The sequence below is a fragment of the Macrotis lagotis genome, chromosome X (genome assembly GCF_037893015.1).
Source record: "Macrotis lagotis isolate mMagLag1 chromosome X, bilby.v1.9.chrom.fasta, whole genome shotgun sequence".
Lineage (NCBI taxonomy): Eukaryota > Metazoa > Chordata > Mammalia > Peramelemorphia > Peramelidae > Macrotis > Macrotis lagotis.
This window is the reverse complement of record NC_133666.1, coordinates 637,103,266-637,117,740: the sequence shown is the minus strand read 5'-3', so window position 1 is coordinate 637,117,740 and position 14,475 is coordinate 637,103,266. Positions and strand designations below refer to the sequence as shown.

Genomic DNA, 14,475 nt, shown 5'->3' with positions numbered 1-14,475 from the left:
CTGGAAGATGGTCACCTCCCTGAGAGCCAGTGTGGCTTCAGAAAGGGTCTAGCAATAGTTGATATGGTGTTTGCTGCCCAAGAACTACAGGAAAAATGCCAGGAACAGGACAGAGGTCTGTATGCAATATTTGTAGATCTGACCAAGGCCTATGATACTGTCAATCATGAAGGTTTATGGAAAATTACATCAGAATTTGGTTGCCTAAAGAAGTTTATCAGTATTGTATGCCAACTCCATGACAGTATGCATGCCTGGGTTCTGGATAGTGAACAATGCTCTTGAGATTTCTCAGTCAATAATGGAGTGAAACATGGATGTATCCTTGCTCCCATACTTTTTAGCATGATGTTTTCAGCCATGTTATCAAATACCTTCATTGAGAATGAACATGGCCTCAAGATAAGCTACCATATCAAAGGCAAATTCTTCATCTTGCAAAGGCAACAAGTCAAGACCAAAATGGAGGGAGTGTTGATGCATTATCTTCTGTTTGCAGATGACTGTACACTCAATGCAGCCTCTGAAGCTGGGATGCAACAAAGTATGGACCGATTCTCTGCTGCTTGTGCTCATTTTGGCTTAAAAATAACACCAAGAAAACACAGAGGGCTCCCTCAGCTAGCACCATCCATATGTGGAATTATCATTTACAGCAAATGGAGAAGTTTTGAGTACCGTGGACAAGTTCACTTATCTTAGCAGTGTCCTTTCCATGGAGGTACATATTGTCAATGAGGTTGACATACACATTGCCAGAGCAAGCTCCATATTTGGGAGGCTCTTAAAGAAAGTGTGAGATAGGAATTATTAGACTGACTACCAAACTGAAGGTCTACAGAGCCATTGTGTTGACCTTGTTGCTGTATGCCTGTGAAACCTGGACAGTCTAGCAGAGCCATATCAAGAAACTGAATTCCTTCCATTTAAATTGTCTTAGGAAGATTCTGAAGATCACCTGGCAGAAGATACTAGACAGTGAGGTTCTTTCTCAAGTTAAACTGTCTATCTAGCATTTCAACATTACTAGAGTGCAACTATGATGGACTGGACATGTTGTTATAATGCCAGACATCCACTTGCCAAAAAAACAAAATCAAAAAATTAATGTATTTCCCTATGTATAAGATGTACCCTTTTTTGAAAAATTTGGTATCTAAAACCTAGGAGTGTCTTTTACAGTGGTTGTGGATTTTTTTACTTGCATTTCCCACTTTTTTGTGCTTGTCTTTGTGCTCATTGTTTCGCATTTGTTACTGGTATATTAGGTTACATTTTGCCATATCCTGCCCAGAAATGGCTCAGAAAATATTTTCATACAGTGTTGAATCAAGTTCATTGTTATCCAGTTTGCAAAAGTGAATTGGAAATTGTGCTGCTGAATGTAAGTTTGGTCCTCCTTCAACTGAGGAAAACAATCTGAGAAAGAAGAAACCCTCCTGAAAAAGCCATGACAGAAGAAGGCCATGAGAGGTAAGCCAGCAAAATGGCCTGATTTAGAGGGGGAATTGAAGATATGGATTGAAGAGCAAAAAGCAATTGGAATTCCTCTGTCCAAAAAGATGGTTCAGGATGAGGCAAGAAGAATTGCTGATGAAAAAGAAGTTACTAATTTCAAAGGAGGATACAATTGGTGCTTCAGGTTCATGAAATGGAATGGACTAAGCATGTGTCCACACACCAGACTTGCCCAGGAGTGCTTGTGGTCAACCATAGACCAGAGCACAAACAGGAAAGCAGTCAGAGCCTCTCCTAAGACAGTGATTTATCATCAGACACACATGAGGACAAGCTAATGGCTGGGAGTTTTGACAGTGATGAGTTGTATGAATTTTATGATGAATAAAACTTGAGTTCAATAACTTTATGTAATACATTTTTTTTCAAATTTTGGGCCCCAGAATTAAGATGTGTCTTAGATATGGGGGTGTCTTATACATGGGGAAATACAGTATTTCATGGAGAACTTACCAGGAAAATTGCTCACAAGAGGGTCAGAAAAAGAGATAGTCACCCTGAAGGTCTCACTGAAGTACTTTAGAATTGATTGTACAGCATGGGAGACACTGGCACAGGACTGTCCAGTATGGTGTGTTCTCATCAGTGAGGATGTTTCACTCTTTAAGGAAGACAAAGTAGCTCAAAGGAAACGTGACTTATCTAAGTTTAGAGTATACAACCCAGGTGTTCACATGGACTATTTGTGCTCATCCTGAGGTAGAGCATTCTGATTTCATATTGGTCTGATCCGAGTCAGACATACTGTAATTTGTCTCAAACATAGCGATGTCATTTTGGTCTTCTTTGATAATAAAGGACAAGAACCAACCACCAATCCTTGTGCTACCCACCACAGAAATGCATTTAAGCAAAAATCAGCCTTTTTTTCTTGACTCATACATAGCCTGGCTGCTTCATCTCTCTTCCCTAAGATAGATTCACATGATCTGGCCCATGGTGCTGGAACAATATGGCTCTAGGTCCATGCAGCTGGATCTCCTTGATCTAAGCTTCTTTTCTTTTCCCTTTTCCTTTCCCAGCTTGTAACTACCAATATGGCTCCAGTCCCATGCTGTTGGATCTATGCTGATCTAAGTTTCTTTCCTTTCCTTTTTAAGTACTTTAGTCTTTCTTAACCTCATCTTCTGCTGATCAGCCTGTTCTTTAAGAAATTCCTTATCTTCGATTTCTCTCTCATCAATTCTATTTGGATCAATGTATACCATGGAAACAATGTAAAGACTGGCAAATTGCCTTCTCTTGGGGGGTGGGGTGGGGAGGAGGGAAGCAAGATTAGCGGAAAAATTGTAAAACTCAAAATAAATAAAATCTTTAAGTACAAAAAAATATTAAAAAAAAAAAAGAAATTCCATATCTTGCTGGTTTTCCAAAGAATGGAGCTTTGGACTTTGTAGTAACTTTGTAAACCTTTTGTGCATTAAATTAAACTAAATTGTATGCCCTTTCTTAACTCCCTGAATCAGAAACCCGTGAGTTCACAAAAAATGAAACCTATAGATTGATCTTTAACCCCCTTCCCCAAAGCCCTTTTCCTGTTTTCAGTAGTTAGCAGTTCTATAGATGACACAAAGAGGGGAGGGAAAGCGAATATATTGGACACCAGTCTGTTTCCAAAGAGATCTAGGCAGGCTTTTTAATAAGGATGGGTCAAATCTATAAAAATCATAGAATTTAGAACCAGAAGGCACTTTAGAGAAAATTTAGATAAACCTTGAATGAGGAGATTAAGGAGGGGAGTGAGGAGGGAAAGGGGCTTTATGAGATTATATTGGTAATCAGGAGCAAAGCTATACAGATGCCCTGATCTGGTGTTCTTGGCTTTACTGGGTTCCAGACTGAGAGTGAAACCTTCCTTGGGGTCTCAGAGGCCTCGCTAGGCATCGTGACCCTGTGTCGGGAAGAAGCCTTGGCCAAAACGAGCAGAAGGATTTTGGTGGCATTCTGAGGTGATGCTTTTTCCTCTGCCTAGCTCGGCTCACGGGTTTTGCAGCCTGGCGTTCGGTAGTGCTCGGAGTTCTGCAGTCTCCACACGTGCCGTCCCTCTTCATCCTCTGGGTGACCCGGCCCGGGGCTCCTCCTGACCCTCCGTCCGTCCGCTGCGCCACCTCGCTGGGCCCTGGCAAGCGGGGCGGCAGGTGGGCGTGGGGAGGATGGAGGAGTGCAGGCCTGGCCCCGCGGGGGGCGCCGCGGGTACGGGGGGGGGGGCTTGGAAGGGGCGGGGCGGGGCCTTGGCTCCGTGGCTTAGGGACCACGGGGGAAGTGCCCCCGGCCAGGTTCTGGGTGGCCCGTTGGAAAAATCAACACTGAGATTGTTCTAGAAAGGGATGCGGGCTCGGGCGGGCGGGCCAGGCGGCCCCAGGCCCGGGAAGCTCAGGCGGGAGGCAGAATGGGAGGGGCCGGGCCCGGCCCGGAGGGTGTGGGGGAGGGGAGGGAAAGGGCCGGCCACGGGGGTCGCGGGCGGAGAGAGCGGGGGGAAAGGAAGGAGAGCCCGGTCCACTCCGCGGCCCGGGCCCTTTAAGGTCACAGGGGCGAGGCCCGCTCTTCTCCGCCCAGTGACCCCGGCTGCGCCGGAAGTACTTCCCGCCTCCCGCCTCCGCCCCGCCGGCGCGCGCCTGCGCCCTGCGCGCCTCTGGCCCGCGAGCGGGCCGGACGGGGTCTCCACGTGCCGCGTCCGGACAGCCGGGCCTCCCACGTGACCGAGCGCGGGCTCCCGCCCTTTCAAAGTCCGACTCCCCCGGCTTCTGCCGCCGCCGCCCGGGGGAGGTTGGCCGCGGGAGGACCCGGGGCGCCGGGGCGCCGTCCCTCCCCTGGGCCCGTGGCCCCTGCGTTCACGCGGGCTTCTCTCAGGGGCCCGCACCGCGGCCTCGGGCCGCCCTTAGCCTGGGCGGAGGCGGCCCTCCCGAGTGGGCAGGCCCCGGCCATGGCCGCCCCGGCGCCTCTGGTCTGCGGCCGCACCGTGAGCAGGTGAGCCGGGGGCGGGTGTCGGGGCGCGGGGGGCCGGGGGCCCGGGGCTCGCCCCCACGCCCCGCTCCGTGTCTCCCCAGGGTGAGCTCCGTGCTCAACAGGGACGTGAAGCAGTTCGGGAAGAAGCACCTGTTCGACGAGCAGGACGAGACCTGCTGGAACTCGGACCAGGTGCCGGGCGGGTGGGCCCCGGGCGGACCCCCTCCGAGGACCCCTCCCCACCTCCGCCCGGCCAAGGGCCCCGGGCTCTAAGCCGCTTCTCTCTGGCTCTGACCCAGGGCTCCCACCAGTGGGTGATGCTGGAGTTCCCACAGCCCGTGCGCGTGGCTCAGGTGCAGATCCAGTTCCAGGGTGGGTTCGCCAGTCGCCAGGGCCGCCTGGAAGGTGACCGGGGTCGAGGGGGCGGAGGGGGAGGGGGAGGCAGCCGGTCCGCCCGCGAGCCCACGGGTGAGGCCCCCCAGCTGAATCCGAGCCCTTTCTCCCCCTTCTTCCCTGACTAGGTGGCAGGAGGAGCGAGTGCCTGGAGAAAATCGGGGACTTCTACCCCCAAGACAACAACTCCCTCCAGATATCCTCTTTGTTGGGAGGGCGGGCATAGCTTGAGGCTAGATCAGGCAGGTTCTTGGACAAGAAGCCTCTGTGGGAGTTGGAAAGAGAAGGGGGAAAACCGGCCTGTTATCAGGGGAATGGAGGAGACTGCCGCAATGGCCTTCCTCCTGCCACTATGAAGCTGGTCCAGCATGCCGGAGGGGGTGAGTGGGGCTGCCCAGGTCTGTCCTGTTAACCTTGACAGCTCTTCAGTTACAGCTTCCCTGTGCCCCACGTCATACTGGACAAGCTCAAAGTAACTTTCGAAAACAGCACTGACTTTTTTGGCCGGATCATCATCTACCACCTTCGCGTTCTCGGGGAGAAGCTGTGAGCGGCTTCAGTTCACGGGCCCAGTCGGCTTCCCAGGTCCCCCTAAGAGAAGCCCCTGGAAGGATGGAGCAGAAGTTCCATCGAGTTCTTCCAGGAAGAAGAAAGCGTTCTGGACTGGATAAACCAGTAAGGTCCTAGCCCCTCTCTTCAAGGACCTGGGAAAAGCATCCCAGAAAGAGCCTCAGGGGTTTGGATTAAATCCTTACAGGAAGCCAGACTTGATCAGAACACAACTTAAGACACTAACAGCATTGTAAAGACAACTTTGAAAGACCAGAGAATTCTTATCAGTGCAATCAATATTCACCTCAGATTGCAGAGGACTGATGGTATAAAAGTATGCTACTGGCTTCCTGATAAAAGCAAGATTCAGGATGCAAAATGAGCTTTTTTTTTGGCGGAAGACTTTGGGAATTTGTTTTATCTGACTATGCACATATTACAAGCATTTTTTTTTCCCCAAGTCTGGGAGGAAATAAATGCTTGTTACCTTATAAGAAAAAACAATCCCATCACTTCTGTTTAAATAACCCCAACTGTTTTCTTGTCAGATAACCCCGTCAGAAAATTATTCCACATGTAGTAGAAATCTGCCTCCCTTATAGGTGTCACCCCTAATCTTTTTCTTGTCAGTACTTTCTAGGACCCCCACAGGTTTGCATAGCAGCTGTTTCTCTTTTCCAGGTTAAAATTGCCCTCTATCTTTATAGCCAGTCTTCACTAGGATGTAGTTTTGAATTTCTCACCTCCCAGGTTGCTGTAAAATGGGGAGGGAACAACCGGCACTCACCCCGGTTGTTGGGGTAGCAGCTGGTTTTTATTGGTTTTTGTTCCCATTTCATGGGCTTGGGGAAGCAGGGAGGGGTGACCAGGATGGCTGGTGCTGGGGTAGTGGAGGAGCCAGCAAGGCTGGGTGGACTGGGAAGGTGAACTATGGTTCCAGTCAGGGCACATCATTAGCCAGTAGCACAGTCCCTCCTGTGGTCCTGGGAAGGGGAGGAGCTGCCTTGCTTCCATTTGGGTTTTGCCCCTTGTGTGCCATGCTGACATGATCACTGGGCACTGAGTTCTTGGTGTGGTTCCCCCCAAAGCTCTGTGGGTGGCCAGGGAAAGATATGCAGCCTTCAGCCATAGGAAAAGGGAGACCTCCTCTTGGACCTGTTCTCCCTGGCTATAGGCATAGAAGAACTGGCTTCTTAGTGAGCTGGCCTTCTTGAGCACCAGACGAAAGGCAAAGGACCTCTGTGTCCGTAGGTCCCTTCACTCTGACAGCAGCTTGTTTTGAAAAAGCTTAAGGATATGGTTCTCCATCACCTGTTGGACTGAAGCCCAGGGAGAAGGGAGTGAGAGCTAAGATAACTCAGGACCAAGGGTCCCCTCTGCCAGCCCTGCCAACATAAGGAGGCAAGATTGGGGGAAAGCAAGAGTCAGAGGCTTGGAATTGGCACACCTGACTTTGTGTCCTGGCTCTGACACAAACCACCACTCAGGCTCAGTTTCCTTAGCTACATAATGGGGATGATAAAGTAGGAGGCCTTCAGAGTGGTGAGGAAAAGTGCTGGGTTCTAACCAAGGAGATGGGAACCCTGTCTGACTTGACCTCAGGTTTCCTAGGAGTAAAAGCTTGGTTTCTTTCAAACATCTTTCCTGGGGAGTTGATGCAGGTGGGGAGAAGAGACCAGTCATTCCAAGAAGGGCAGGGCCAGGGCCAGTAACTGGGACCGCCTGGAGCCTTGGCCTTGGCTTGAAGGCCTGTGGTACTCTCAGGGCCCTGAGAAGAACTTTAATTTCTTGAGGATTTCAGGGCTTAGAAAGTGCTCTCTTCATGGAAACCCTGTGGGATTGGGTTAGTGTAGGATAGAGGATTCACATTTTTAAACAAATGAGGAAATAGATGAGGCTCAGAATTAGGGGTTGATTCAGAACTGAGGGGGAAGGTGTGTGGCTGAGACCCTAGAGCCAGTAAGTGTGAGACTGGAACCCCATTTCTTCTGATTTTGAGACCAGTGTTCTCTCCCCAATAGTAGGCTACTGAGGCAGGGTTGAGTGTTCAGGGATCAAAACCAGATTAAGACCTATACCTCGGCATCACAGATAAGGAAACAAAGGCTCAGAGAAGTTCAGTGTCTGAGGTCGTGCAGCCAGTTCAAACCATCTTGCTACTGACCACTTACACTATAGATTGCCTCTTATTAGCTCTCTGATCTAAGTCTCTGTGAGCCTGAGTTTTCTCATCTGTGAAAGAGGAATAAGACTTGTAGTACCTACCTTGCAGGCTGGTTGTGAGGAAAGTGCTATCTAAATCTTAAAAGGACTACAGTTGTTGTACCCTCTGCCCCTCCTCCCAGCCCCTGGGGGTTGTGTAGGGGAACAGAGGGTACATAGTTTGTTTTTACGTATTTGTATATATTTCCACCCAGTAGAATGGGAGCTCCTTGAGGGCAGGACTTTTTTTATGTCTCTGTCTCCAGTGCACAACTCAAGGCTTAGCACATAGTAATTGCTGAATAAATAAATGCTTGTTTAACTGAACTGCATCTGCTTGGGGTGGGATGAATTCCAAATATCACTGACACCTTCTGGGGTGATTCTGCTGGTGGCCAAGATCAACCTGCTTCCTACAGAGACTGTGTCCCTTCCCTGAAACATAGGTACATACCCTTCTTGTGGCCCAAGGCTACAGCCAGATCCATTGGGGTATAGCCTGAGTCCGCCTCTGTTGTCAGGTCAGCCCCTCTGGCTGAAAACCAAAGCAGAAAAGGGGAAGCTTATGGGGGGAAAGGCTCATTTGCTTGGTTTTTGGGGGGAGAGGGGCAGTCATTTTCTTTTCCTTCTCCTCCCAACATGGCTGCTCTGGCTCATTAGAATTAAGCTCCTTGAAAGGCCCACTTTCACTATTCTATTCCCAGTTCCCGGCTTGGGGTCTGGGACATTCTAAGCACTTCATTACTCAATGCTTTTTTGGATCAATATGACCCTTCCCCCACCTTGGCAGACCCGATTCTTCAGGAGGATAAGCCATGTCTCAAGCTGAAAGAAATTGCCTCAAAGTGAGTGAAGTTATTTAAATGTCAACAGTGAGAAATTCAGCCAAGTGTTATTTACTGTTGGCCAGTCAACTTCAAACAAATGGGGACCACTATTCTGTACATAAGGATTCCTGCAGTTCACATAATTAGTTTTAAAATGTAATGTCTATGTTGATTGTATTTTTATTTATTAAACATTTTCCAATTATATTTTATTTGATTTGGGCTACTTGGGAGTGCTGTAGGCCACATGTCTCACATCTGTTGTCAGGCTAGCAAACTCATTGCTTATGGATGCCCAGTAATGGAAATCTTCCAAGCCAGAAGAGAAAATAGGGGAGAGTTGAAGTGTGAACTAATAGGGTCCTCCCATCCAACACCTGAGCCACAAGTCCCCTCCCTGAACCGAGGATCAATTGGCCCACACCTACCCAGAAGAGCTTCCACACACTTCACGTGGTTCCCCCTCACAGCGTACAGCAGCGGAGTCCCACCGTTCTGGAGGAGGGAGGAGCAGGGGTGAGAAGGGATCAACATTCAAAAAGTCTCCCTCACTGGACCTGCTAGGTCAGGGACCCATCTTTGAATAGCCTCAAGACCAGGCTAGCACCAGGGGAATGGATATAGCAATCATGATAGATACTAGTGCTTTCTGGACACTTTATCCTTCTCCAGGTAATAAAACCCCAGCATGTTGTCACTGAAATAGTGCCAAGACCTGGAGTCTTTACCCTTTTCTGGACTTATTTGCAGCCTGGTGAAGCCTATGAATCCTCAGAATTAAATGCATGAAAATAAAATACAGGGGATTAGAAAGGATACTAATTTTACTGAAATAGTTGTCAAGATATAAAATACATTCTTCAGTCAGAGGAGCTTCACTATCTCCCACACAAATTCGTTTGTGTCTCTGTTCAGCTCCTTGAGGAAAGGCAGTGTAGGGAAATGGGAAGAGTCAGAAAAATCTGGCCTAACACATTGGCTATGGGACTCTGGATGAGGCCCAGGTTCCTCACTGGTATGAAGGGAATAGTAACCCCCAGAGTAACCACTTTGAGGTTATGAGTGAGGCTCAATGAGTTGACACCAAGAACAGCAACTGTTATTGAAGATAAGCCTCCAAGGCCTCCGCAACCTCCTGGGCATTCCAGAATTGAGAACTAGAAGGGATTGGTGAGATTATCTATAAATGAGAGGGTCAGAATGGACAAAGAGACTGAGGTGAAGGAAATGGCCCAAGGTGGCTGGGGGATTTGAACTCAGCTCTCCCTGCTCCAGAACCACTATGTGCCTTGCCTTCTCTGGACTCTCTGTATGCCTCTGGCCAGCAGCCTAATTTTCTCTAGTCCAGGTAAGGGAAACACCCCTACTCCCCCCATGCTCAGGAGAGGGGTTCCTCCCATATCTAGAGCAGACACAAGGGAGCCAGAGGGACCTTACCCAGTCATAGCTGTTGATGTCTACATCCCGCTCCAGAAGCATGACCACAATATCTGTGTAGCCACCAGTGCTGGCCAATGAGAGAGCACTCTCCCGTTCCTTGGCCAGGACGTGAGGGTCAGCACCCTATGGGGCAAAAAAGGTGGATGAGACCTGGGTTGGATAGAGGGTCAGGGCAGAAGCTAGTGATCCAGGAGGATCCCAGAGACAGGGATGAAGAACCCTGGTTACCACATCATGCTGGACCAAGTCCCCTTTGTCAGAACCACTTTGGTAAAAACATTGTGTCATCCTATTCTGCTTCTGAAGGCAAGGGAGCTGCAGAGTTAGACTCTAAGGTCTCCTTTAGCTCTGACACTATTTTCCGAGATAGTGTAGATTTCTCAGTGTGGTGCCAGAGGTCCCTCTCTGACCTCCATTTACCTCTAAATGAAGGCTAAGGAGAGAAGCTTTGGATGGCCCAGAGGACAGTAGCTCAGCAGAAAATACCACTGAATTCTGAGCTTCTGCACTTTACTCCCACCCAACCCTTGGGGCCTGGGAATGAGGGGAGGTTCTGCCTCCATAGGAGCAGAGAGAGGAAGGGAATCTTGTTTGGCCATCTTGGCCCAGATGTCCCCATCTACCAGTCAGCTCTTCATAGTACCACTGAACCCTCAGCTGAATGAATAAATGTCTGGTGTCCAGGGTAAGAGAGACCCCCACTCACTATCCTCCATCCTGACCAGACCCCATCGGAAGGCCATAATCAGATCACAAATTTAGAGCTGAAAAGGCATCTTCAATGAATCAAGCGTTACAACCCAGGCAAGAACGAATCTTCCCCTGCAGGCTACCTGGCAGATAAATTTCTGGACTATCTCCAAAGAATGGGGACCTTCACACTCCCCAAGAAAGCTCACTGAATTGTTGAATACTCCCAATGCTGAGATGTTGTAGCACATGTGGAGTTCTTCCCTCCTGTCTCCCTCTCCCTTCTATCTACTGCTCTCAGCTCTGGTCTTGCTCATCCTTCTCTACGACACTCCTTCTGGTAATTAGAGACAGCAAACACATCCCTTCCAAGAAGTCTTTTCTGCAGGATTAATATTCTCCACATGGTCTGAAGTCCTGTTTTCCTTTGGAAGTACTCCCAATTTCCACATGGCGTATTACAAAGAGAAACCCCCCCCATTAGATTGGGAATTGAGTGACTCCAAATGATCAGATGAACTGAGCACAATGCTTCAGACTAAGGAAGGCAGTAGTAGGACTATCAGCTCTCTCCATCTATTCCATTTACCATGTAGTATGGCTGGATACTATGTTAGGTTCCTGTCAAATCACACATGTGATTTCTATCAAGCTTATTGTCAGGTAAGCTCATCCCCATAGCTAGACGTCAAAACAAATAGAACTTGGGGATCAAGAAGATGAATTCAAATCTTGCCCCAAATTCCTACTAACTACATGACTTTGGGCAAGACAGTTAACCTCTCAGCCTCAGTTTCCTCATCTAAAAAGTGGGGATAATAATAGCTATTACCTCATAAGTTAATTGTAAGAATTCAATGAGTTAACACACAGAAAAGCTTCTGCAAATATTAAAGCACTATTTAAATGATAACTCTTATTAAATGAACTTTTCCATCCTATGTTTGAACAACTGGTTTGCCTTAGCTAAGCAGGTGGTTGTGGGATAAAAAGAAAAACCATCTCCGAGATCTTGGTACCCAGCAGCCTCCCTCACCCTCTTACCCATTCTAGCAGGAAGCGCACAGTCTCGATCTCTCCAAAAGCAGATGCCCATATCAGAGGGGTGAAGCCACGCTCATCAGGCTTGTTCACCAAGTTGTCACCTGGTGGGATGGGAAGAGTCTGCTATGTCTGCTGCCAAGCCAGCCCGCAGGCTAGGAGGAGCCAGGCCTCCCCCATCTCTCTCAGGTGCAAGTGGGTTTGGCATTTACAGAGGAGGGAAGCTGGGGGTAAGGGAAGGAGGGTCATCTAAATCCTGATCTGAAGGGGGATCGTCATAACAGAGGTGACAAAAGGTGCTCCAATGGTGTGGCCAGTGGTAACTGACTAGTGCTGACCTTTGGCCTCAACAGTGAGGATGGGTTGCATGGATACACTTCCCTCCATGACCAAAGGAACAGATGAGATGAGGTGGTCACCTGGGACCAAGCTCAGGTGGCCTTAGAAGACCTAGATTCCAGTCCTGGCCTCCCACTAACTCACTATGGAGCTTCTCTGAACCTTTGTTTCTGCAACTGGAAAATGAAGAGGGCAGAATAGGTGACTCTGGGAAATGTTTGTGTTCTAAGAGCCCTTCCAGCTCTGGCACCCAGGTTTTCTTTTCTTTTCTTTTTTAAATTTTATTTATTTAAAATAATGGGGTTAAGTGACTTGCCCAATTATTAGGCAATTATTGTGTCTAGGGCCGGATTTGAACTCTTGACTCCAGGACTAGTGCTCTATTCACTGTGACACCTAGCTGCCCCACTCCAGGTTTTCTAAGTTGGGGGAGAAGAAGTGACTCCTGACCTTAAAACAGAGCAAAGCTACCTGAGCTGGAGCAAGCCTACTTGGATTGAGTCTGAGCCTCTCTACTCCCTCTTCTGTCTGGGAGGCTGCTCTGCCCTCCTCCTCCTTCAGTCATTACCTTTCCCACTCAGGTCTCCGATAAAGTGGACAGGGGTTGGGCTTGAGTTGGCCCACTGAGTGGAATGACTCTGAGGAACACAGGCCTTGAGGTTCTGGTGTTAAGTCTCTTGCAGGTGTGGGACTCAAGTTTGACGGAGAGGAGATTTCAAGGGTCAGACAAAGAGCCACAAACCTTTAAGAAGATATTCTTTCAGCTGGGTCAGTTCTCCCTGAGCAGCAAGCTGGTGGATGGACAGAGCTGTTGTTTACAAAAGGGAAAGAGAAAGAGGCAGATTATAGGGGGTTTCCAGGAACTCCAATACAGCAGAAGGTTCTATATCATGGTGGGGGAGGGGACAACTTCTGAAAATCCAGAGATAATAAAACCTGGAGAAAGTCCTTGTGGGGCTGATGGTCTGATGTTTGACTCTAAACCTATCCCCTTCCCTGTCTGGGACTTAGTTTCCTCATGATTATCTTTCAGAGGTTAGATTATATGGTCTCTAAGTCTTCCCTTCCAGTGTGACATTTTATTTTCTACATTCCAAGGATCCTGCTGGTGAGTGGCTCCCTCCAGGAGGGCTTTCCCTCTACCACCCTGCCCACCCCTTGTCCCCACATGCTCACAGTCCAGGGTGGCAGGCAGGGCTGAAATCTCATTTCCCCTCTGCCTATTGGTCAGGGTGGTGGAGTGCTTCAAGGAGCTGCCTGCTGAGAGAGAAAAAGCGGAAAGTAGGAGGGAACCGTTAGCTTTCTTCACCTGGAGAAGAAAAGATAATTTTGATTTCTCAAGTCTGAGAAGAAGAACACTGAGACTGGAAGTCATTAGGCCTGGGTCTGGGTTCTAGCTCTGCTCTTTGGTTCTATCAGTCTAATGTGCCAGCCACGGAGGGACAAAGAAAGGGAAAAACAATCCCTGTTCCCAAGGAGTGTCCATTATAATGAAGGCGATGACATTTTTTTCAAGGGTTTTAGTTTTATATTTTTCTCCCTCCCTTCCCCTGGCAGAGAGCAGTCTAATAAGGCTCTACCAGTATAAACCTGGATCCATGATGATCATTTTGTAAAAGAAGTTCAAATCAAAAGGGGAAAAAAGCCAAAGCGCCCCACGATGACTTTTAAAAACCAGAAGGGTCATGTTGGGCCCGGCTCTGGCGGGCGGCGCACGTGCACAGCAGGTGAAGGAGGGGGCCAGTCCCGGGGCCTGGCCGAGGGGCCGCGCCCCCATCCCGGGGGGCGCTTACTGTGAGGGGCCGCGAGGACCCCGTCCGGGTCGGGGCTCCCCGAGTCCGGGGTGCACGGGTAGAGGCGCAGCAACACCGTGTCCGAGCCGTCCGGGCCGTCCGGGCCGTCCCGGGCCGGGTCTTCGGGCTGCGGCTCCTGCACCCGGCCGGGCTCCATGGAGGGCGCTGCTGGCGAGTCGGGAGGAAACCCTTCGATTAGGGCGCCCGCCCCCCGCGCCAGGGGATGCTCGGGGCCCGGGCCTGTTCCTTTAAGAGCCCTTCCTCCGGCCCCGCCGAGTGACCTTGGCCGAGTCCCTCCCCCCCCCCCCCCCCCGGGCCTCGGTCTCCCCTCTCCGCCGCCCCGGGGCGGGCCCGCCTCCGCGCACCCGCGCTCCGGACGCGCCTCGCGGCCCCGCCGGGCCCCGTCCTGGGGCTCCGCCTCCCTCGACCCCAGCCCCGGGCGCGCCGAGCCCCGGCCCAAAGTTAACTTTGCCGAACTGCGGCGCTCCGCCCCTCGCCCCCTCCCCCTCTCCCCGCGGGGGGCCTCCCACAATGCACCTGAGCGAGGCGGGGGCGGGGGGCGCGCTTCCCCCGCCTGGGAGCAGCTGCGCAGAGCGCGGGGAAAGGGAGAGACGCGCTGGCCCTTTAAGAACGCCGCTTCGGCCCCTCCCCCCAGGCTCACAGGAGCCGGAGGAGGAGGCTGGCTAGGCCGGAGGCTCCCAGTGCGCCTGCGTGCCACCGGAGCCCCGCCCTCG

General features: G+C 50.2%; 2 protein-coding genes across 8 annotated transcripts; one reads left to right on the top strand and one right to left on the bottom strand.

The window, feature by feature from the left end:
* Positions 1-581: 581 nt before the first annotated feature.
* Positions 582-14,437, bottom strand: RFXANK (regulatory factor X associated ankyrin containing protein). 6 transcript variants are annotated; one of them, XM_074204189.1, is made up of 9 exons: positions 14,107-14,222; positions 13,742-13,906; positions 13,125-13,205; positions 12,691-12,756; positions 11,613-11,713; positions 9,876-10,001; positions 8,867-8,933; positions 8,066-8,146; positions 582-3,637 (listed from the first exon to the last, which is right to left on the bottom strand). In XM_074204189.1, exons 2-9 carry the CDS (start codon positions 13,896-13,898, stop codon positions 3,342-3,344), a joined length of 975 nt encoding a protein of 324 aa, XP_074060290.1. In that variant the 5' UTR covers positions 13,899-13,906; positions 14,107-14,222; the 3' UTR covers positions 582-3,341. The 6 variants fall into 6 exon arrangements, with proteins under 6 accessions (XP_074060290.1, XP_074060295.1, XP_074060289.1 ...); XM_074204194.1 differs by lacking the exon at positions 14,107-14,222 and adding an exon at positions 14,279-14,437 and having other exon boundaries at positions 583-3,637; positions 13,125-13,208; XM_074204188.1 differs by having other exon boundaries at positions 585-3,637; positions 13,125-13,208.
* On the top strand, positions 4,342-8,645 carry NR2C2AP (nuclear receptor 2C2 associated protein). Of its 2 annotated transcripts, none has more exons than XM_074204196.1 (5): positions 4,342-4,485; positions 4,566-4,656; positions 4,764-4,836; positions 4,986-5,054; positions 5,292-8,645. In XM_074204196.1, exons 1-5 carry the CDS (start codon positions 4,442-4,444, stop codon positions 5,405-5,407), a joined length of 393 nt encoding a protein of 130 aa, XP_074060297.1. In that variant the 5' UTR covers positions 4,342-4,441; the 3' UTR covers positions 5,408-8,645. The 2 variants fall into 2 exon arrangements, with proteins under 2 accessions (XP_074060297.1, XP_074060296.1); XM_074204195.1 differs by having other exon boundaries at positions 4,764-4,869.
* Positions 14,438-14,475: the final 38 nt, after the last annotated feature.